General features: G+C 41.9%; 1 protein-coding gene and 1 non-coding gene across 8 annotated transcripts in view; one reads left to right on the top strand and one right to left on the bottom strand.

Annotated features, from left to right (window-relative positions):
- Positions 1–23522, top strand: part of ABCC4 (ATP binding cassette subfamily C member 4) — a 282364-nt gene that overhangs the window by 71400 nt on the left and 187442 nt on the right. For all 7 annotated transcript variants that reach the window (XM_001137006.7, XM_016925451.3, XM_063792279.1 and 4 more), the window contains exons 5-7: positions 19547–19636; positions 20731–20894; positions 22401–22526. In XM_001137006.7, the coding sequence (XP_001137006.1) occupies positions 19547–19636; positions 20731–20894; positions 22401–22526 (380 nt within the window). The remainder of the gene's footprint in view (positions 1–19546; positions 19637–20730; positions 20895–22400; positions 22527–23522) is intronic.
- LOC112205294 (small nucleolar RNA U13) lies at positions 19880–19984 on the bottom strand. Its single transcript, XR_002939195.1, has one exon. It is a non-coding gene; the product is annotated as a small nucleolar RNA U13 (small nucleolar RNA).

The raw sequence follows: 23522 nt of genomic DNA, 5'->3' as shown, positions 1-23522 counted from the left end.
GCTGAACATTGTACTTGCTCATGTTAGAATGTTGTCAGTCACAAGTCATATTCCCAGCATGGGTTCGTATAACCTCTGCAGTGGGACAGTGCCTTATCTCCTGTTTTTACTTTTTAGCTATCTGGGACACAGAAGCAGGGGATGTGTCCATCTTCAAGTCTCAAGGGGTTACTTCTATAGCTTAGAGCACATGAGTTGGGGAGTTGGGGCCATGTTGGAGGAAGAGGGTCCCTTTAGTCAAACTGAGCCTGGATTAAGGATAGCTGAAGATCTCCAGCCCCGGCCACCAGTGAGACTGGATCTCCCATTTGCCCTTGCCTACCTTGACTTAGGGCCAGGATAGATCTGAGCCTGAATGCTAAACATCTGAATGCTAGACCTACGATGGAATGGAGGACAGTTTCATTAATCAGGATGGGCTTGTCATCCCAGCTTTTGTATTATCAAATACATTAGGCATAGAGACTTTTCCTTAAGATCTGTGGCCTAATTAGCTCAAGATTTCCTGACTTTGTATCTAATTTGAAGAACCGTGGTGGTTCCTGCAGTGGGTTGGCTTCTGAGTTGTGGATTTTGATGTTGGGTTGGCTTGTCCTGAATGCCAGGTAAAGCCACAGCAGTACCTGAGCCTGCTTGCTGGTGCTCCTCTCTGCTGTTTGCAGACTTTTTTGCAGAATTGAGAAAGTTTGGGGAAACTTTTTATTCTGGATAAAACTGCTCGTCTTCACTTTCTTTAGAGTTACTCTGAAGGATAGTTTGAGGTAAAGTATCTGTCTGTCCTTCATCTTCCACCTTCTAAGGTGTGTTGAGTCCCTGCAGACTTTCTAGTTTTCCTTTATCATTTATTACAGAGCTGCCCTAGAAGAATATATGGAATATATGTATGTAGTGTATCTCAGAGGGGTGCTCTCTATAGATTTCTGTGTTGAGAAATATTTGTAGTTACCCTAAGTGTATTGTTTAACCATTTAAGTGATACTGTGTGGTTCTCTTTTTAGAATTCTGTAACTTGGGGGGAAATGCATATTCCCTGTATGCAGGGAATATGGATACTCCAGGAATACATGTATATATTCTCTTGGATACTCCATCCAGAGTTCATATTATCAGGTACTCTTCATCTTTCTGGGGGAAGAATTCCTGTTTCTTTTAATCTTTTCATTTGAGAACCCTCTCCTCTTGACCATTTCCTTTTTTTTCTTCTCCCTATGTTGCCCAGGCTGGTCTCGAACTCCTGGGCTCAAGGGATCCTCCTGCCTTGGCCTCCCAAAGTACCAGGATTACAGGTGTGAGCCACCACTCCTGGCTTTTTTTTTTCTTCAAGACAGAGTCTTGCTCTGTCGCCCAGGCTAGAGCACAGTGGCATGATCTTAGTTCACTGCAACCTCCGCCTCCCGGGTTCAAGTGATTCCCATGCCTCAGCTTCCCAAGTAGCTGGGATTACAGGCATGGTGGTGCATTTTTGTATTTTTAGTAGAGACGGCGTTTCACCATGTTGGCCAGGCTGGTCGCGAACTCCAAACCTCAGGTAATGCGCCTACATTGACCTCTCAAAGTGCTGGGATTACAGGTGTGAGCCACTGCGCCCGGCCTTGATCTTTTCCTTCTCTTTTCCTGGCATTGCTGCAGGGCAGGTATATTTTTAGGTCAGTGGTCAGAGCAGCAGACAGCCTCCTCTACCACAGACTGAGTAGGAAGTGGAAGGTGCCCTCCCATGATGCAGAGAGAGGCTGGGCTTGTGCACCCTTCCCAAGTCATGTCTGCCGCCCTATGCAATAAGTAGAACCTGAAGTAAAAAAATAAATGCACCGTCATGCGCTGATGGTGAGAAGATTGCAGCCACCTGTAGCTCTCCGGCTGCATCCCAGTCTTCCTGCCCCGTCTCCCTCTGGGTTTTCTCAGTGGATGTGGACAGACAATTGATAGCAAATTTTGTCAGCAACTGAGCCATACGGTGTTGTGGTCTTAGTTTTAAAACAGAACTTTTGTTTTTATTTAAAGCTATTTTTATTTCACTGTAGACTGTATATTGCTTTATATTTAGACTGAATAGTATGAAATTACAGATATTCAGGGCCGGGTGCAGTGGCTCACACCTGTAATCCCAACACTTTGGGAGGCCAAGGTGGGTGGATCACTTGAGGCCAGGAGTTCGAGACCAGCCTGACCAACATGGTGAAACCCCATCTCTACTAAAAATACAAAAATTAGCCTGGCATGGTGGTGCACGCCTGTGATCCCATCTACTTGGGAGGCTGAGGCACAAGAATTGCTTGAACCCAGGAGGCGGAGGTTGCAGTGATCCTCCGCCTCCTGGGTTCCGTGCCACTGCACTCCAGCGTGGGTGACAGAGCAAGACTCTTCTTTAAAAAAAAGAAATTACATATATTCAACTCCTTTGGGCCTTTTTACAAAACTAGCAATTTCATATGGCTCAAACTAATCTTTTGTCTATTAGTCTGTAGATCGGTTTCCTTTCTGAAGATTCGTAGAGAGCCTCTTGACAGTGTTGTCAAAGTGAAACTGTGTGGTGTGTGTGGAAGTTATCTCCCTGGACACATGTGATACTTTGGTTGGACTTCCTCTTCTAATGTTATTTTCTAAGTTTCTGACAAAATTAGAATGACCCAGTAGTGCTTCTTACATTGTCCATAATACGTTAAAATTTTTGTTTCAAAAACTTTTCTCCCCCCCCAGTTTTTGGTTTTACTTCTGATGTGAACTTGAATTGTACCTGGGCATTTTGTGAGACATTAATCTCATCAAGGGACAATTTGTCAGTCTTCTAGTTTGCTAGGGAATAGCTTAAAGAGGAGCCAAGTTAACTTTCCATAGCTTGGAGTTTGAGCTAAGAAAGCAAGTTAAGGAGGGAGGACTTGTTTTGTTTGGATTTTTCCAAGAGGAAATTTCTGCTGCTGGAAATTTAGGAGTGTCAGATGCGTCCCATCATCTGATAATTGTATTTGCTTCACTGGGGTGTGGGTGCAAACTGGAAGAAAATGCTTTAGCTCAGTGGTTCCTCAAACTGCTCTCTGTTGTATTCATGAGGGGAAATCTTTAAAATACCACTGGTGTCTGGACTCTTCCCCTAAACATTCTGATTTAATTGCTTTAGGGAAATTTTAAAAGCCCCTATGTGATACTAATAGGCCTCAAATATGTGTTCAGCTTAATTTTATGCTTTGTAACTAAGACCTTCCAGTTCACAGAGATAGCATATGGGTTGCGGGTTTAATCCCCCTCATTGGTGAATAACTCCTTCGGACTTGTAGGTATAAACCTCAAGCATGGTAGCTGTTCATCAGCCTGAGTGTCCTACCATCTGGTCTGGGAATCTCATATGCAGGAGAGCCCAGGTGTTGAGTCAGGTGTCCAGGCACTTTGTAGAAGACTCCATGAAGTCTTCTAGTGGCAGATTGGCAAGGGTAGAGATTGAGTGTGGACTCTGAGAGCAATCATGGACTCAGAGCAGTCAGACCTGAGTTCACATCTCAGTGTTGTCATTTTCTAAGCTGTAAGATCTTAAGAGAAGCACATTCACTTCCCAGGGCCAGTTTCCTGATAACAACTTGTTGAAGACTACTCTTTCCCCATTGAATTAAGTTGGAGAAAATGTAGATTAGATGGCCATTTATGTGTGAATCTTTTTCTGGATCCTCTATTCTGTTTTGTTGATCTATATTTTCTTTGTTTTACTTTAGTAGTCAGGTGGATAGAATCTATTCTTTCTTCATAGCAAATTATCTTAATTACTATAGCTTTATAAATCAAATAGTGAAAGTTACCCAACCTGTTTTTCTTTTATGATTGTTTTGACTATTCTAAGTCTCTTGCATTTTCATATTGACTTTAGAATCAGCTTTTCAAGTTTTACAGGAAACTGTTGGGTTATGCATCTTGAATTCTAAGACATGGTCTTAGAATTCCAGATGAAGTAATTCCAGATGAAGTAATTGCCCTGTTGGAGAAGTAATTCTCCAACAGGGCAATTCTATCCACCTGACTATTAATGTTAAGAGTGGGCATCTTAACATTATTTAGATTTCCAGTCTAAGAAAATAGTGTATTTACCTATTCCTCAGTTATCTACATCTTTATAAATTTCTTTTTCTTTTTTCTTTTTTTTTTTAAGTGGAGATGGAGTCTCAGTATGTTGCACAGGATGATCTTCCTGAGCTCAATTGATTCTCCTGTTTCAGCCTGCCAAAGTGTTGGGATTACAGGCATGAGCCACTCACACCAAGCCCTAGATCTTTAACTCTCCTTGTAATTATTAGGATAGAGGTCTTAAAGATCATTTGTTATATTTTTATATTTTATATTTTTATATTTTTATATTTGTTAGCGTTTAAAAAAGAATGCCATAATTCAAGGTAGCATTTGTGCTGTTATAAATGGTATTTTATTTATTTTTCGAGACAGACTCTCGCTCTGTTGCCCAAGCTGGAGTGCAGTGGCACGATCTTGGCTCACTGCAACCTCCGCCTCCTGGGTTCAAGCAATTACCCTGCCTCAGCCTCCTGAGTAGCTGGGATTACAGATGCATGCCACCGCACCCGACTAATTTTTGTATTTTTAGTAGAGACGGGATTTTACCATGTTGGCCAGGCAGGTCTCGAACTTCTGACCTCAGGTGATCCACCCACCTTGGCCTCCCAAAGTGCTGGGATTACAGGAGTGAGCCACTGTGCCCGGCCATAAATCGTATTTTAAATTTTCACTTACCGTTTGTTGTTAGTATATAGAAATACAATTGATTTTTGTATTTTTGCTTTGTTTCCTGAAACCTTGCTAAAGTGTGTTAAGTTGCAGTAATTTTTGGCTGATTCCTTAGGATAGCTATTTAGATAATCATGCCTTTGGATAGAAACAAATATACTGTGTGTGTGTGTGTGTGTGTGTGTGTGTGTGTGTGTGTGAGAGAGAGAGAGAGAGAGACAGACAGACAGACAGTGGGGGAGAGGGAGAGAAGAAGGGAAAGAAGTTAAAATCTCCGGTTATGAGAGTTAGTCTCTTTTTCTCCTTAGTCATGAACTTTTTGCAGCCTGACTTACTGGATTCACGTCTATTTAAAGTTTCTTACTGGATTCATTTGTGCTTAAGGTTTATTTGTATTTAATATCCCCTCATCTTCACTGCCATACAATATTTATGCTTTAATTATTCAGTTGTCTTTCCACAATTTAAAAGAAGAAAAAAACAGTTTTTAAATTACCCACTGAATTACTATTTCTGGTGCTCTTCATTCCTTCCCTTTAGCTCCAGGTTTCCATTTGATATAATTTTTTTTCAGCATGTAAAACATCTATTAGCATTTCTTTATTTTCTTTTTTTTTTGAGACAGAGTCTCACTCTGTCACCCAGACTGGAGTGCAGTGGCGCAATCTCGGCTCACTGCAACCTCCGCCTCCCGGGTTCGAGTGATTCTCCTGTCTCAGCCTCCCGAGTAGCTGGGATTATAGGCATGTGACACCACACCTGGCTAAATTTTGTATTTTTAGTAGAGATGGGGTTTTGCTATGTTACCCAGGCTGGTCTTGAACTCCTGACCTCAAGTGATCTGCCTGCCTTGGCCTCCCAAAGTGCTGGGATTACAGGCGTGAGCCACCATGCCTGGCCAACATTTCTTATAGTAGAAGTCTGCTGGCCATGAATTCTCTCATTTTGTTCTTTAATCTGAACAAATTTTTTTTTTTTCTTTTGAAGCACATGGTTGCTGGATGTTGAATTCTGGGTGATAGCTGGTGGTGTCTGCCCCTCTCCCCTCAAAGGTGTTCCACTGTCAACTGGCCTTCATTCTTTCTAATAAGAAGTTAGCCATCATTTGTATCTTTATTACCTTGTTTGTAATGTTTCTCTTTTTTTTTTGGGTTGATTTTTTTTTCTCTTTGATACTGATTTTTTAGAGGATTGATAATGATCCTAGGTATAATTTACTTGGTATTTATACTTCTCGGAGTTTGCTGAGCTTCTTGGATCTTTGATTTGAGTCTTTTTATTATTGTAAAGTTTAGGAAATATTTAACCATTATATCTTAAGTTTTTTTTGACTTATTCTCACACTCTTGTTTTTCTTGGACTCCTATTACATATATATTAAACTATTTGAGATTGTCTTATAGGACAGTCAGTCTTTTTCACTTTTATTCAATCTTCTCTGTTGCTTTTAAACTGCTGGTAAGACCAGCCAGTGATTTTTCTTTTCTCCTTTATTTCTCATTTCAGTATTGCAGTTCTAGAGTGTTTATTGGGCTCTTTTTAAAAATACTTTACACTGGCCAGGCACGGTGGCCTGTAATCCCAACACTTTGGGAGGCCAAGGCGGGCAGATCACATGAAGTTAGGAGTTTGAGACTAGCCTGGCCAACATGGTGAAACCCTATCTCTACTAAAAATACAAAATTTAGCTGGGTGTGGTGGCGGACGCCTGTAATCCCAGTTACTCAGGAGGCTGAGGCAGGAGAATCGCTTGAACCCGGGAGGCAGAGGTTGCAGTGAGCTAAGATCACACCACTGTACTCCAGCCTGGGTGAGAGTGAGACTCTTTCTCAAAAAACAAACAAACAAACAAAAAACTTTACACTTTTTTGCTGAAAATCTCTATCTCTTTACTCATATTTTTCCTCAGTTTCTTTGAACATACTAACCCATTGAGTACATTTATACTTGTTTCTGTAAATCTTAAAATCCAATGTGTGTGCCTACTTGGATTTGCTTTTATTATTTATATATTTGAGGGGTTTGGTTTTTATTATGAAGACTGCTTTCTTTATTGCCCTGAGTTAAATTTTCTTTCTTGCATGTCTAAGATTTTTTATTGTGGACATTTTGGATGATACATTGTATGTCTGACTTCTGATAATTCTAAAAAGTATTGAATTTTACTCCAATACCATATTAACTGGCTGAACTCATAGGCCTGTTTTTTATGCTTTGTTAGGGCAGAACTTTGGAAATTTTAAGGTGTTTTCCAAGCTTCTCTAACTTGATGGGACTCAAGATTCAAAACATGTGTCATTTGCAGGCCCTGTTAGGTAGTGCTTGTTTTTTCTTGGGCAAGTTTAGAGTTAACTCTTTTTTAGTGCTCAACCTGGGTAGCACTTGACATTTAGGGCTAAATAATTTCTTTTTGGGGATGGAGAGGCTGCTCCGTGCATTGTAAGATGTTGAACAGCATCTGTGGCCTCTACCCACTAGATACCGAAAGCGTCCCTCTAGTTGTAACAACCAGTAGTGCCTCCAGTCATTGCCACATCTCTCCTGGGAGGCAAAATTGCCCTGTTTGAGAATTATTTCTCTGGATAGTGCTCTTGAATTCTAAGACATGATCTCTCTGGTGTTTCGACCGTATGCCAGGTGTGTTAATGATATGTGAATGAGGTTTCCGCACTCTGGTCTGGTGAGAATTTCAGTACCTCACCTCAGCTTGACCTTCAGTATCTCTATTCAGCTCACTCCTCCTCAGCACCAGCCCTCTGTTAAGGCTTGGGTGGCCTTGACCTGTGCCCGCGCATCAGCCAAGGACTTGTAGCACCCCCACCCCATAGCCTTCTGGGGCCCTTCCCTTCTGATACCTGCTTACTGTCCAGGGCCATGCAGATGCCAGTGGCTTTAACTAACCCAAGCTCTGGTCTCCACCCCTTTGCTCAGCAGGGCTGCAGTGCTGTGTTTGGACTTCAGCTCACTGCCACAGTCGGAAAGTGGTGTCCTAGCTCAGAGCCAAGGCAATGCTTGGTGTCTGGAGACATCTGCCTTCTAGTGTTGTATGGTTCTGAGGCAGAGGAGTGGGCTGTTATGGTATGAGCCACTTAGCCGTGGCCAGAGCCCAGTCTCTCTGCTAGTTGAATAGCCCAGATGTTTATGAGCTGTGGAGCTGGGAGCTCCAAGTGTACAGTATAGGGTGTGGTTGTGTGAGCTGTAGGACATGCCTGTTTAACTTCCTTACTGAATAGATGGAGGGTGAGGGCATATGCAAGACTGAGGGGCTCCAGCATCTGCCATATGTCACCTGTGTGCTTAACAAAAACCCCAATCCTGGGGCCATCTCAGACCTGACCTGCTGTTTCAGAATTTCTAGAGAAAGGGCCTGGAAATCTGTATATTTAATTTGTGCCTCAGGGAAGTTTCTGTACTAGAGGATGGCAAGGGGAACAACAGGTGTGGAGAGGGAGGCTGGACGTGGCTTCCTTGAAAGGGAAAGGGCCGCATGAGGCTCTGCATTCCTTTCCCCAGGACTTATATTGAAATCATGGCCAATGATTTATTTATTTTTTTAAAATGTTAATTCAGTTTTTAAATTTTAGTTTTTTTTCTGTTTTTTCCTTTTTTCTATCTTCTAAGACATCCTGTTATAGCAAATTTTTACATTTTTTCATTGCCCTGCCCTGAAAATGTTTTTATTTCTCGTTTTTTTTTTAAAGATATTTCTCTAGGTTTAGAATTTGTATTTTGTGCTTATTTACTGTCAGGCCTTCAAACATAATTGATTTGTTTTTAATCTTTTTCTACTAAAAATTAAAAAAAATTGTAAAATACACATAACGGTCAGGCATGGTGGCTTACACCTGTAATCCCAATACTTTGGGAGGCTCAGATGGCTGGATCGCTTGAGCCTTGGAGTTCAAGACCAGCCTGGGCAACATAGTGAAACCCTGTTTCCACAAAAAATACAAAAATCAGCCAGGCATGATGGTGTGTACCAGTAGTCTCAGCTACTTGGGAGGCTGAGGTGGGAGGATTACCTGAGCTCAGGAAGTTGAGGCTTCAGTGAGCCATGATTGTGCCACTGTACGCCATCCTGGGCACTGGAGTGAGACCCTGTCTCAAAAAAAATCTGTCACATAAAATTTGTAATTTTTGCAAGGCATGGTGGCTCTTGCCTGTCATCCTCTGGTGTCCTCCATTTTACTTTCTGTCTGTAATAATCTGACTACTGAAGGGACCTCATCCAAGTGGGATCATACCATATTTGTCCTTTTGTGAGTGGCTTATCTCACTTCGCATCATGTCCTCAGGTAAATTTAATTTTGGGGTTTATGTCATACATTTTCTCAGCATTTAGTGAAAAACTTCTGCCTCACCCTGATCCTCAACTGTGGTGCTGAACCTTTATTTAGCTGTAGTGGAAGAGGAAAGAATTTCTGAGATTCTACCCTTTTCTGGCTTCTTGCTCTGAGCAACTGCCTGTGTCCTGATGTGTTTTGAAGTCCTCATCTTCTCCTTTCTACTCCCTCTGGGACCCATTAGCTGAAGGAACAGGGTCATTTTCTCGTTTGGATCTCTCCTGGGGGTAATAGCTGTGGGCACAGGGCTGTTATTTGATATGCTTATCATAGAGTCGAGAAAGTGGGAAGGAGGTACCTTGGTAAAGAGTGTCTGTCCCTCCTCTCTCTGTGCATTTTTCTCCTAATTCCTTTATCCTCATCAGTGAAAGAGATGAAGGCATTACTGTGTTTGGTACGTTTGGTTGTAAAAATGTATGTTAGTGAATAAGTCATTAGTAAGACGTTTTCTGACATCTGTCATTTTTTTTCCTGCTGCACAAATCTCTTCATTTTCTTAAAGCTTCAAAGATAATCTTGAAAAGGGAATGAATGATGGAATGAATTTTGCAGTATTACAGTACTGTGTACTGTTACTTTCGGATTACTGAATATCTGGCCTACTCAAGGTCAATACTTTGATAAATACACAACATTAGGAAAAAAGAAAAATCACATATGTAAAATATTTTCATTTTGACTGATTCTTAGTAAAATTTTGGTGAGTCTGTAGAGTGCAGATTGCTTCCTCCAAGTATTCTTAGTCTGAAAGATGGCACATGAAACATGTCATATTTGAGAAGATACATTATAAACACATTTCTTATTTGTTTCTTATAATATTCTTTTAGAAGCGGAAAGCAGGCTGGGCGCGTTGGTTCACACCTATAATCCCAGTACTTTGCAAGGCCAAGGCAGGTGGATCACTTGAGGTCAGGAGTTCGAGACCAGCCTGATCAACATGGTGAAACCCCATCTCTACTAAAACTAAAAAAAAAGAAAATTAGCCAGGCATGATGGCGCATGCCTGTAATCCCAGCTACTTGGGAGGCTAAGGTAGGTGAATCTCTTGAATCTGGGAGGTGGAGGTTGCAGTGAGCCAAGATCATGCCATTGCACTCCAGCCTGGGCAACAAGAGTGAAACTGTCTCGGGGGGAAAAAAAAAAGCAGAAAGAAGAAAAACATGATAAAAAAGATTTTTAAAAAATGATGATGGATGCCAAACACCCCTCTAATCCTAGAACTTTGAGAAGCCAAGGCGGGAGCATTGCTTGAGCCTAGAAATTCAAGACCAGCTTGGACAACATAGGGAGATTCTGTCTCTGCCTCGGCCCTCCCTGTTCTACCCTCCAAAAAAGCCAAGTGTGGTGGCACATGCCTATAGTCTCTTACTTGGGAGGCTGAGACAGGAGGATTGCTTGGACCCCAGAGTTGGAAGCTGCAGTGAGCTGCGATCATGCCACTTAACTCCAGCAGAAAGAGGAAGACCCTGTCACACACACACAACAAAAAGATGACAGAAGTTTGGTTTTTTTCTTCCTCTTCAATGGGGGTATACTGCATTTATATTCTCCTTAAGATGATCTTCTCTGACCTAACCCTAGACCATGTATTTGTCCCCATGTATGTCCTCACTGTCCCTTCTTTACCCACTCCCTGGCTTGTCACCCTCTCCATATTTTCCTTTTTCTTCCTGTTGCCCTGCCAGTATGTCTTGCTCATCTCTGTTCCCCTCTCAGTCGATAAACCAGTTCAGTTGGGGCTTGTTTTTCAGGCAAAGAAACTGGTGATAGCAGGGTCTGGGGCTGAGGGGTCTTTCAGCCATGGTGGGGGGATGTGGCCCCCCTTTGAACAGATTACTGTCAAACTGTGTTACATGTTCTTTCCATGGGTATTGGTAGAATTGACTAATTAGATTGTACTAATTTCCTTCAATGTATATTGACTGCCCCACCACTCATTGAAACGCTAATGGTTTTTTTTCCCTTTCTTTTCTTTTCCTTCCTTTCTCACTTTCTTTCTTTCTTTCTTTCTTTCTTTCTTTCTTTCTTTCTTTCTTTCTTTCTTTCTCTCTCTCTCTCTCTCTCTTTCTCTCTCATCTCTCTCTCTCTCTCATCTGTCTGTCTCTTTTCTTTTCTTTTCTTTCTTGGTTTTGCTCTGTTGCCCAGACTGGATTCCAGTGGGATGATTACTGCTTACTGCAGCCTTGAGCTCCTGGGCTCAAGCGATCTTTCCACCTCAGCCTCCTGAGTAGCTGGGACTACAGGCATGTGCCACCATGCTTGGTTAATTTTTAAATTTTTTTGTAGACAGGATCTCACTATGTTGCCCAGTCTAGTCTTGAACTCCTGGGCTCATGTGATCTTGCCGCCTTGGTCTTCTAAAGTGCTGAGATTACAGGCATGAGCCACCCCACCTGGCCTACGGAGAACTTTCTGTATAGGTTTTCAGGCTTGTATTCCAGCCATGAAAAATCAGGTGAAACACAAACAAAAGCCTCAGAAGGCAGTGAAACTGTCAGATTATAAAGAACATACAGGTTGTTGATTTTGGATGGACATTTTCATCTCCTTAAATTTCATTTCTTTTACAGAATTAGAGAAGGAATGTGACTAACTTTGTAGTCACCCATCATGTTTACGAGGAAGGAGGATATTAGCCAGTCCTTGGATCATCCCCTCAGAAACAGAGATTATTGGTTTTAGATTATGCAGTCATTAAAGTAGATGTGTTGTTACTAAGCAACTCTGGCCAACAGTATTGGAAAAATACAGGCAATTTTCTGCTTCAAGTGATTAAACATACTCATCCTAGTTGCCTGTTGCAGAAATACCCAGTTTAATTGGAAGTTTCATTACCTCACAAACTCAACTCTGGGGTAGGGTCATGAACCAGGAAGTAAGCAAAACATAAAATAAATAAGATAGATAATACTTACTTTATATGCTTATTCAGAACGTTTTTACTCTGACTTTACTTACAGCACTCAAAAGCCACATCCTAGTCTAAAACACTAGTAGGTAATGGTGTGACATTCTGATGAGAATAAAGAGATACCTGATAGCCTGACAGCCAGGGGCAAGATGGATCAGAAAGTACCAGAATCCGAAAAGTGTGGCCATTTGGGGACTCTGTGAGAGGAGCATCCCTATCCACCGCGGGTCATTGACACTGGGTAAGAGCCATATTGTTGTGAGGAATTTGCATCGTGAAGGTGATGAACTGCAGTTTGCATCTTTTGTTTTATTTATTTATTTTTTTAATTTTTGAGAAGGAGTCTCACTGTCACCCTGGCTGGACTGCAGTGGCGCAATCTTGGCTCACTGCAACCCCTGCCTCTCGGGTTCAAGCGATTCTCCTGCCTCAGCCTCCCCAGTAGCTGGGATTGCAGGGGTGTGCGCCACCATGCCCAGCTAATTTTTGTATTTTTAGTAGAGACGGGGTTTCACCATGTTGGCCAGGCTGGTCTCGAACTCCTGATCTAAGGTGATCCGCCCTCCCCGGCCTCCCAAAGTGCTAGGATTACAGGCATGAGCCACCGTGCCCAGCCGCATCTTCTGTTTTAAAAGGACTATTAGAGAGCGGGGAAAGACATCTGTTAAAATGAAGATTGGATTAATGCATTTAATCCAAGAAGGGGATATTCATCTCACCAGTCTGGAAAACTCAGTTCCATGAAAAGGTCATTCTCTCCTTCCACCTCCCTTTGATGGTGATATTTATGTGGCCACACTGATTAAAATAATCAAGAAAGAAGAAACAGTTTATATTTTTCAAATGAAGCTAGATATTACATGATTTATTTTTAAGAAATTGAATACAATTAATGTTTTGTTCTAGATTGTAGAGTTTTCTTGTAATCTCAAACGTATTTCCTTGCCTGCCTTCAGTAGTAAGCAGCTATCAAATGGTGCCCTGCTCTGATGGTGTTTACTTCCACCATTCACAGTATTGTTCTTAATGGCCATGCGGATTCTAGAGGAACCAATAATTAGATACTCAGATGTTTTCCAGTTTTTAGTAATTAGCTAGTTAGATGTCTTCTAGTTTTTGTATATTACAAATAGCATTTTAATGGACATGATTAAAGCTAAACATTTGGACAGATCCTTCATTTCCTAGGGTGTACACATTTCAAGGCTTTTGCTATGCTAGATTGATTTCCTCCCCAAGGGTTGTTAATTACTTAACATTTTCCCCGGTGAAATGAGAGAGCTCCCTACAAGTCCAGATTTGATGTTATATTTTAATAATCACTGTCAATCTCACCAATTTTCATAGGTGAAAAATAATGCATTGTTGTTTTAATTTACATGGCTTTGTGTAATAGTGGATTTCAGCATTTGCATTTCCTTGGCCATTTGTGCTGGTTTTTTTTTTTTTTTTTTTTTTTTTTTTTTGGTGAATTTCCTGCACACATTCTTTGCTCCTTTTAAAAAATAATTGGTAGGCATTTATAATTCATATCGATATGTAGGGGCCGTTGATTTATTAAAGATATTTTGGGTCTGGGATGTGTACTACAGGTTTTGATTTCAGTTTGTTTTAGTTGCCTTTTATTTGTTCTCATGGTAGAACTATTTTGTTTTCACAGAGAAAACAAATTTAATCTAATGGTGTCCTTTTATAACCTGTCAGGTTAATGAAGCATAGAATCAAAATATTTGCAGAACGATGATACATTAATTTACAGATTTTTTCTGTACATTGGATGTGAACTCTTTTAAACTATAACATGGACACTTTATTGGAACCAAACTTTAGTTTTCTACATTAATGAGAAACACTGGTAACTTTGCTTCATTGAAAAAATAATTGCTTGTTCTCTGTCAGATGTAAATAGTTTGAGTTTATTTTTATCTTCTCATCTACAAAATAGGAATAATTCTTACTTCGTAGTTGTTTTCTTGTTCAGTTGTCTGGCTTACAGTAGGTGCTTACTAAATGGTAGCTTGATTTATGATCATAATGACATAAATGAATATGACTTGGTCTATATATTCTGGTAGCTGCTGAGGGTAACACAGATATATGATTACACTAATTGTGCTTCTGAGGATGTGAGCAGTGTTTTGTTGTTGTTGTTTGTTTGTTTCTTTGGTGTTGATTTTAGGTAGAACTTTGATTATCAATTTTATGCCTTCTTTTTAAATGCAAAGTCCTTAAAGCCAAAAGTTTACTCTAATACTTGCTTTAGCTATAACTCACAAATTATTATCATTTACTTTAAAATATTTCAGATTTCCCTTATGATGTCATCTTTGACACATGCTTATTTACAAATATTGTTAATATTCAGATATTTTGAGTTGTTAGAGATGTCTTATTGTTGATCTGTAATTTAATTCTGCTGTCACCAGAATACATTCTGTGTAACATTTTTATGTTCAGATATTGATTGAAATTTACTGATGGCCCAACATAAGGACTGTTTTACCTTAAAAGTTAGAAGTATGCAACAGTAAAATTCTATTACCCTTCCCCATCTTGTGTGCTATTGTCGTATATTTTACTTCTGTCTCCAAAATGCACCATTACCATTTTTGCTCTAAGCAGCTAGTTGTTTTTCAAAGTAATTTGTCTTCTTTTTATTTATTTTTTATTTTTTTTTAGACAAGGCCTCACTTTGTCACCCCGGCTGGAGTGGAGTGGTGTGATCTTGGCTCACTGCAACCTCCGCCTCGTGGGTTCAAGCAATTCTCCCACGTCAGCCCCCTAGTAGCTGGGTCTACAAGTGTGTGGCACCATGCCTGGAGAATTGTTATATTTTTTGTGGAGCCCAGGCTGGTCGCAAACTCCTGAGCTCAAGCAATTTGACTGCCTCAGCCTCCCAAAATGTTGGGATAACAGGCATGAGCTATCATGCCCGGCCTGTCCTTATATTTACTCACATTGGTCATTTTGGTTTCTCTTTATTCTTTCTGTAGATCTGAGTTTCCATTTGATACCATCTCCTTATAGCTTGAAAAGTATTCTTTACGCTGTTTTTTACAGTTCAGGTTCATTGCTGATAAAGTCTCTCAGCCTTTATCTGAAAATGTCCTAATTTCACCCTCATATTTTAAAGGACATTTTGTGTTGGTGATAGAATTCAGAGTTGACAGGTGTTTTTTTTTTTTTGAATTGGAGTCTCACTCTATCACCCAGGCTGGAGTGGAGTGGCGCGATCTCGGCTCACTGCAACCTCTGCCTCCCAGGTTCAAGTGATTTTCCTGCCCGAGCCTCCGGAGTGGCTGGAATTACAGGTGCCCACCACTGTGCCCGGCTAATTTTTGTATTTTTAGTAGAGATGGGGTCTCACCATGTTGGCCAGGCTGGTCTCGAAGTCCTGGGCTCGAGTGATCTGCCCGCCTCAACCACCCAAAGTGCTGGGAATACAGGCATGAGCCACTGCACCTGGCCAGTTATTTTTGTCTGTCTTTCAGCACTGTAAATATTGTTCTGTTGTCTTCTTGTTTTCATTGTTTCTGGTGTGTCAGCTGCTGCTTGTTTTTGTTGTTTCTCTGTGTTTAATGTGTGTCTAGGTATAGATCTCTTTGTTTTTGTCCTTCATTGAACTTGCTAAGATTCTTCATTATGTAAATTAATATTTGCTACCAACTTTGGTAAAATTCCAGTCATTATTTGTTCAAATATTTTTTCTTCCCCTATTTCTTCTTCTTTTAGGACTCCAATTACATGAATATTTTATTGCTTAATATTCTTCCATAAGGACCTTCATTCAGTCTTTGTTCTTTTTCTTAACTCTTTTTTTCTGTTTGTTCTTCAGATTTCAGTTGTAAACTATAAAAGAAAGGGTTAGCGACTCTGGGAATAAATCAATGGAAAGTATCTGCTATTAATGATATCTAATTTATTTTTCATTTCAGGTATTACCTTTTCAGTTCAAGAAGTTCTATTTGGTTCTTTTTGATATTACCTATCTCGCTCCTAAACTCACATCTACTTGTTATAACCATATTTTTCTTTAACTCCTTGACATATTATAATAGGTGCTTCATAGTTGTTGTTTACTAATTCCAAAATCTGGATCATTTCAGGGTCTATTTCTGTTGTCATTTCCCTCCTTTGATTACAGGTCACATTTTATTGTTTCCTTGTGTATCTAGTAATTGTTTTACTATGTTGAACATTATGATCGATATACTATAGGGAGTCTGGATTAAAGAGCATTGAGTTTTGTTCATGCAGGCAGTTAAATTCCTGGCAGATTGGCCCCTTTAGCATTGAATCCTTCTATCTGTCTGTCAATCAGTTAATCATAGGGCAGGTAGCTCCATTCTGAACTTATTCCAAGTGCACAGCTGTTAATCTAGGGTGAGATCTTTATTACTAAGACATAGCCTTCCTGGTGTCTCAGTTGAATGCCTGAGGCCCCAGTGGAGATTTCCTTCCTCTCCTCGGGCGGCATCTCCTACTGCATGACCTCCAGAATCTTCGGTCAGCACTCAGCCCCATAGCTGCTGCTTTCCTAGGCCTCATGGAGTCTGGCCCTGCTTATGAAGCTGTTGGCAAAGTACCCTGGGTAAATCCCTACTGAAACTTCTGGGGCAAACCCTCTGCTACTCAGGCTCACAAATTCCAGATGCTTCTACAACTTGGAACAACCATCTCTTCCTCCACCGCTCAGTGAAACTGTTTTGCTTGGGCAGAAAATGTCCTCAGGCATAAAGCCAGGTCAGTCCCGGGCCACCACCTACATTTCCCGTCTCTTGAGGCTCACAGCCTGTGTTACCTGTGGTCCAGTGCCTGAAAGCAGCTGTGTCATATGTGTTGCCCAACGTTACAGTTTTCCAGGGGAGGGCAAGTCCTCTCTCATGGTTGGAAGCAGAAGCCTGGTAGTTTGCTTGTCAGCTGTGTCTTCCTCTTTTTTTTTTTTTTTAAGATGGAGTCTTGCTCAGTTGCCGAAGCTGGAGTGTAATGGCACGATCTTGGCTCACTGCAGCCTCTGCCTCCTGGGTTCAAGTGATTCTCCTGCCTCAGCCTCCTGAGTAGCTGGGATTACAGGCACCTGCCATCATGCCTGGCTAATTTTTGTATTTTTGTAGAGACAGGGATTCACCATGTTGACCAGGCTGGACTCGAACTCCTGACCTCAGGTGATCTGCCTGCCTCAGCCTCCCAAAGTGCTGGGATTACAGGTGTGAGCCACCGCACCTGGCATGTCTTCCTCATTAATAATATTCATGGCCCTTCATGATTTTTTTTATCCTATCTGGAGTATGACTGATTTAATTTCAGCAGACCCTTAATTTCTGTGTTGACTGTAAAGTTATCGTTCACTTGGGTTAACTTCTATTACAACCCGAGTATCTGCCCAGCCTTTTATTCCACCTCTATATCTGGTCACAGTAATACACGACTTACAAGTAGCCCTCCTGGTGCACCCAGAAGAACTTTGTCTTTTTCACAAATTGGCATCTGTGCTGTCTTACCTAAATCCTCATTGTTGGCAGCAGACACAATCTGTGGATGATAGTTCAAGTTGGGCACAGTTGACTTCAAATTTCTTGAAAAGGGTCAGCTTAGGCTTAGAGTTTGGTGTTGACATTTTGCTTTTATTTTGTTAAAATTAAGTATCAAATTTACATGCTTTAAAAATGTGGTATTTTCTGCATGTGGGATTAACATTTTGTATGTAAGACTGGCTTTATAAATATTTACAGATAGTTTGTAGTCAATAAGGCACATTACGTTCTGCTTCTTTCCTACAGGGGCGGGCTGGTCTCTCTCCTTCCCTTTCTTCTCCCTCACTCCTATGTTTTCTTCTTTCTTTGTATTTTATGATTGATTCACTTATATTTGCATAATAGCATTTTTTATTTTATTTTTTTTTTTGAGACAGAGTCTTACTCTGTCACCCAGGCTGGAGTACAGTGGCGCAATGTCGGCTGACTGCAACCCCTGCCTCCTGGTTCAAGTGATTTTCTGCCTCAGCCTCCCGAGTAGCTGGGATTACAGGTGCACACCACCACACCCAGCTAATTTTTGTATTTTTAGTAGAGACAGGGTTTCACCATGTTGGCCAGGCTGATCTTGAACTCCTGACCTCAAGTGATCTGCCTTCAGCCCCACTAAGTGCTGGGATTACAGGTGTGAGCCACCGCGCCCGGCCATTTTTTAACTTTTCAAAATGTTTTCACTTCTATCTGGCCCTTTTTTTTCCCATTCACATAGGCCTCGTTGACAGTCTTGTTTCCTTTTGCCTGGACTGTTATTCCAGTGGCAACTCATTCTCCTCCTTCCAGTAGTCTCCTGGCCAATCGCTTCTACTGTTTAACCTTCCTTAAGTTGAGCTTCTCCCTCTAACTTGAAAAACCACACGTACTCTTCCATATTGCCTTCCATAAGCTTCACCTGCTTCAGCCCCGCTTCCATGAGCTTCACCTGCTTCAGCCCCATTTCCATAAGCTTCACCTGCTTCAGCCCCGCTTCCATGAGCTTCACCTGCTTCAGCCCCATTTCCATAAGCTTCACCTGCTTCAGCCCCGCTTCCATAAGCTTCACCTGCTTCAGCCCCGCTTCCATAAGCTTCACCTGCTTCAGCCCCGCTTCCATAAGCTTCACCTGCTTCAGCCCCGCTTCCATAAGCTTCACCTGCTTCAGCCCCGCTTCCATAAGCTTCACCTGCTTCAGCGCCACTTCCATGAGCTTCACCTGCTTCAGCCCCATTTCCATAAGCTTCACCTGCTTCAGCCCCGCTTCCATGAGCTTCACCTGCTTCAGCCAGGTTTGGGGTGTTCTTTATTCAGCAGCCTCCACATCCCCCTTCTCCATACTTCTGTCCTAGCTAGGCCTCCCCTGCAGTGCCCTTCCCTTCCCTCCATAAAGTCCCTCCTTCATCGTCCAGGGTCTCTCCCACCCAGTGTCCCTCAGTTGGAACTGCCCCCAGTTCTCTGTGCAGGTCACAGTTGAATCACAGGTGTCTGGACATACCTAGCCCTGTCTCCCAAGGCAGGAAAACATGACTGTGTCACTGTATCTGCTGGGGCTCCTGGTGTCCTCCAGATAGTTGATACTCCATATTTGTCATTTCCCATTGAACACATTGAAACCCTGTGATCCAGGCAGGGTGAAGAGACTAAGGCCCCGTGTGTTTAATAATGTTGCACAGAGAATTAGTGATTGGTACGGATTTGTAGTCCACGTCCTCTCATTTTGTTCCTCTGACAGCCTCTCTGTTCTTCCCTAATTTGGCTCAAAATTACTTTGGTTGGTTCTTAAGTAGAAACTTACGTCCTTTTGTACTTGGGGGCGTGTCCAAATTCTTTAAATGAGGTGGGAGATTTTTCTTCTTCCTACCCCTCGCTTTGCTGTCCTGACACAGCTGCCACCACTAAAGGTGCTGGTGGGGCAGAGAGAGGGGGCAGTGGGGGGGGGTGGGGATGCTCGTGCTTAGATCTGGTCTTGACATCACACGAGACTTCCTCAGGTCTGCTGTGTCCTAAGCCTGACTTAGTATCACTGCATGAATACAATTCTCTACTTACCTCTTTTATTTCAGGCACTTCGTCTTAGTAATATGGCCATGGGGAAGACAACCACAGGCCAGATAGTCAATCTGCTGTCCAATGATGTGAACAAGTTTGATCAGGTAAGCTGCAGCTCAGGGATCCTTTTTCATTGCATTAAACACCCCTCTTCCCCTTTTTATTCTTTCTGGAGGCAGGGGCTCACTCTGTTCACACTGGATTGCAGTGGCAGGATCATAGCTCGCTGAAGGCTTGAACTCCTGGGCTCAAGTGATGTGCGATCCTCCTGTCTCAGCCTCCTGATTAGCTGTGACTACAGGTGTGCATCACCGTGAACAGCTAATTTCTTTGTTTTTGAATTTTCATGTCAGATGGGCTATTGTGGAAACATCATAACAAAATTCAAGGGTGGCACATCTCACACAAGTGCGTGAACACCCGATTATCATGCTCATGAACTACAAAAGGACTGCTGGCTAATTTCTTTTTTTATTATTTGTAGAGAAGGGATCACGCCTTGTTGCACAGGCTGGTCTCAAAATTCTGGCCTCAAGCGATTCTCGCTACCTTGGCCTCCCAAAGTGCTGGGATTACAGGTGTGAACACCATGCCGGCCCAGTGTCCATTGTTTAATACTTACCTTGTAGCGGTATCATTTATCCAGGGCATTCTAGCTGCTGGCCATAGTCATTTTGCACTAGGACCACTTTTTTTTCCCAATTATTCATTCATCAGGATGAACTAAAGCCTCCGCTCAGTGTCAGGGACAATGAATAAGACTTGGTTTCTGTTCTGAAGAAGCTCACTGCCTGTCTGGGAGACAAACACACAAGTAAATTACTGGAGTATGTGGTGGGCACTATAGTACAGGCTTTCTTGGGGTACTGGGGAGCCCCAGGGCATATGGGAGCTGAATTCTGTGGCAGAGAGTTCTGGAAAAATGCTCAGCTCATCAGTGAGATAGTCACAATCAAGACATTCTTCTAATGCCGCTGGTCAGATTCTCTTGTGAGTCTCCCAGACCCACTCTTTGTTTCCCCAGAATGGCTTCACCTGTGGTGGGTGCTTGGCTTTCTGCTTTAGCAGGTGTAAACCCACTGTGGCCATTTCTGTTTCGGATCTTGCCTGTTCTTTTCCAGCGGATCGTTTCTGTACTATGTTCTTACTGGTTTTGCTTTTCTGGAGTCCTAAGAACGCTCTGTCTTTTTCTTTAAAGGTGACAGTGTTCTTACACTTCCTGTGGGCAGGACCACTGCAGGCGATCGCAGTGACTGCCCTACTCTGGATGGAGATAGGAATATCGTGCCTTGCTGGGATGGCAGTTCTAATCATTCTCCTGCCCTTGCAAAGCTGTTTTGGGAAGTTGTTCTCATCACTGAGGTAAGAGAAATACTGCTGTGAAAAATGTCATATGTATTTGGTAACATCCACAGTCTTCCCAATGCTTTTGTTCAGAAACAAACTAAATGCCTTTTATTATCTCTTCCTTGCATATGTTGCAGCTCTTCAGGCTCAGCCAAGGGGGCCTCCATCCTTATGCTGAAGGCAAATCTTCAAGGCAGAAAGGTGAAGGCATTCACTGGCTCCTCCCAGCCAGCTTTTCAGGCGCTGTGGCCTCAATAAGTAGAGTGTCCTTAAGCAGAAATCACATATGTAGAAGTTAGTTAAACATATAATGAATAATGATAAATTGAAATATTTCATAGGCTCCATTCTAGCTGCATACATCTTTACCGTGCTTGTGTTAGAGCTATTTTCACATGTGTATATATGTGTGTTATTTTTAATTCAGTATTTCCATTAAATTGTAAGCTCCCCAAAGGCAAGGTGAATTTTAATGATGTAGTTATAAAATCACACAGTCCTAGTAGCATATGTGTTAGGAATATGGTTGTTAGCTGGTCGTGGTGGCTGACGCCTGTAATCCTAACACTTTGGGAGGCCGAGGCAGGTGGATCACTTGAGGCCAGGAGTTCGAGACTTGCCTGGCCAACATGACAAAACTCCGTCTCTACTAAATTTAAAAAATTAGCTGGGCGTGGTGGTACACGCCTGTAATCCCAGCTACTTGGGAGGCTCAGGCACGAGAATCACTTGAATCCAGGAGGCAGAGGTTGCAGTGAGCCGATATTATGCCACTGCACTCCAGCCTGGGTGACAGAGTGAGACTGTCTCAAAAAAAAAAAAAAACAAAGAAAGAAAGAAAGAAATACAGCTTTTGGTCAAGAGATTAATGATGATAAAATAAATTGGACTTGAAGCAGGTTCCAACGAATTGGAAATGATTCATTGTCAAGGTTGTCAGCTGGATCGAGATGAGCCACTGTTGGAAGTGCATTGAGTTCTTTGTTTTATGCTTTTGCATATGGTGTATTTTCTACTTGGACCTTCCCCTCTTTGCCATCTGGAGAAATAGTCCTTGTCCTTTGAGGCCCCATTCAAATGCTCCTGGTCCTCTGAAGCTTTTTTTTTTTTTTTGCTCTCCTCTTTCCCAGTGGAGTTAACAAACAGCCCTTTCTTTTCTGCTCCCCAGCACTTCATTCCCATTTTAGCACACTCTGACCACTGTTATCGCCAGGCTCGGGTGCCTTTCTGCCTTTCCTGCCCACCTGTGAGCTCCTCGAGGGGACAGATGACATCTGACTCATTTTCATGTCTTCCTCAGAAGATATTACAAATTCTCCAAAATACTTGTTGAGTTGGGATAGATTGTTGACTTCCTAATCGAAGTCTTTTTCTATTTGTATTTTGAGTAGGACCTGTCTATGTTGTCGGAAGCAAAAGTGCTGTAGGGAACCATGTGATGCAGGTCCCTGCCTGTGCCTGCCGCTGATAAGGGCAGGCTGTGATCGCTCAGGCTCATCTCCCGTGTCTGGTCCCCCTTAGGAGTAAAACTGCAACTTTCACGGATGCCAGGATCAGGACCATGAATGAAGTTATAACTGGCATAAGGATAATAAAAATGTACGCCTGGGAAAAGTCATTTTCAGATCTTATTACCAATTTGAGAAAGTAAGTTTTTGTATACATTGTACCATATTTTTGTACTTTTCTATTTGCTATTCTTGTTGATGATTTTAGAAGTTTTACTATGTTTTCACATTATGGGAAGTTCAGTACAATCCATCCCAGTCCCCACGCATGGCAGTTGGGTTAAGTAGAATGGTAGAGAACGTTATTTTCACTTGGTCTTCCATTTACCATGTTCTTAAACAGAAAGCATGTATGCTTCTTACTAATACAAAAGTGAAATTCCAAATGTTTCTGAATATCCCAAATCCCAACAATGAGTCTAAGATGTTAGTATTTGAGAATAATGGTGTTTAAAATAAAACTATAATTTATATTAATGTAGCCAAATGGACAAGTTATAGAGACTGGGCATATCTATATTGGACCAAACTATATGAATCAGTATTTTTCATTCCAAACAGGCATGGAAATACTGTTAGTTGTGCTTTGTGTTATTAGAAATTTTGGAGGGGGCTGGGTGCGGTGGCTTATGCCTGTAATCCAAGAACTTTGGGAGGCTGAGGTGGGTGGATCACCTGAGGTCAGGAGTTTGAGACCAGCCTGGCCAACATGGTGAAACCCTGTCTCTACTAAAAATACAAACATTTGCTGGGCGTGGTGGCACATGCCTGTAATCCTAGCTACTTGAGAGGCTGAGGCAGGAGAATCGCTTGAACCAGGAGGTGGAGGTTGCAGTGAGCTGAGATCGCACCATTGCCTGGGCGACAAGAGTGAAACTCCGTCTCAAAAAGCAAAATATGTATTTTTTTTTGGCTTTTGGATTAAATATTTGATTAGTTGTTGCATTCCAGCACATGGTACTTCTTTTGATTTCTTGGGTAGTTCCTGGCCACCTTTGAACTTTTTTGTTGTTGTTGCCCAGGATGGTCTCAAACTCCTGGGTTCAAACAATTCATCCACCTCAGCTCCCAAAGTGCTGGGATTGCAGGCGTGAGCCACTTTATCTGGTTGACATCACTGCTTTTTTAAAAACCT

The sequence above is a fragment of the Pan troglodytes genome, chromosome 14, assembly GCF_028858775.2.
Source record: "Pan troglodytes isolate AG18354 chromosome 14, NHGRI_mPanTro3-v2.0_pri, whole genome shotgun sequence".
Taxonomy (NCBI): domain Eukaryota; kingdom Metazoa; phylum Chordata; class Mammalia; order Primates; family Hominidae; genus Pan; species Pan troglodytes.
This window is presented reverse-complemented; position numbering and strand designations above follow the sequence as displayed.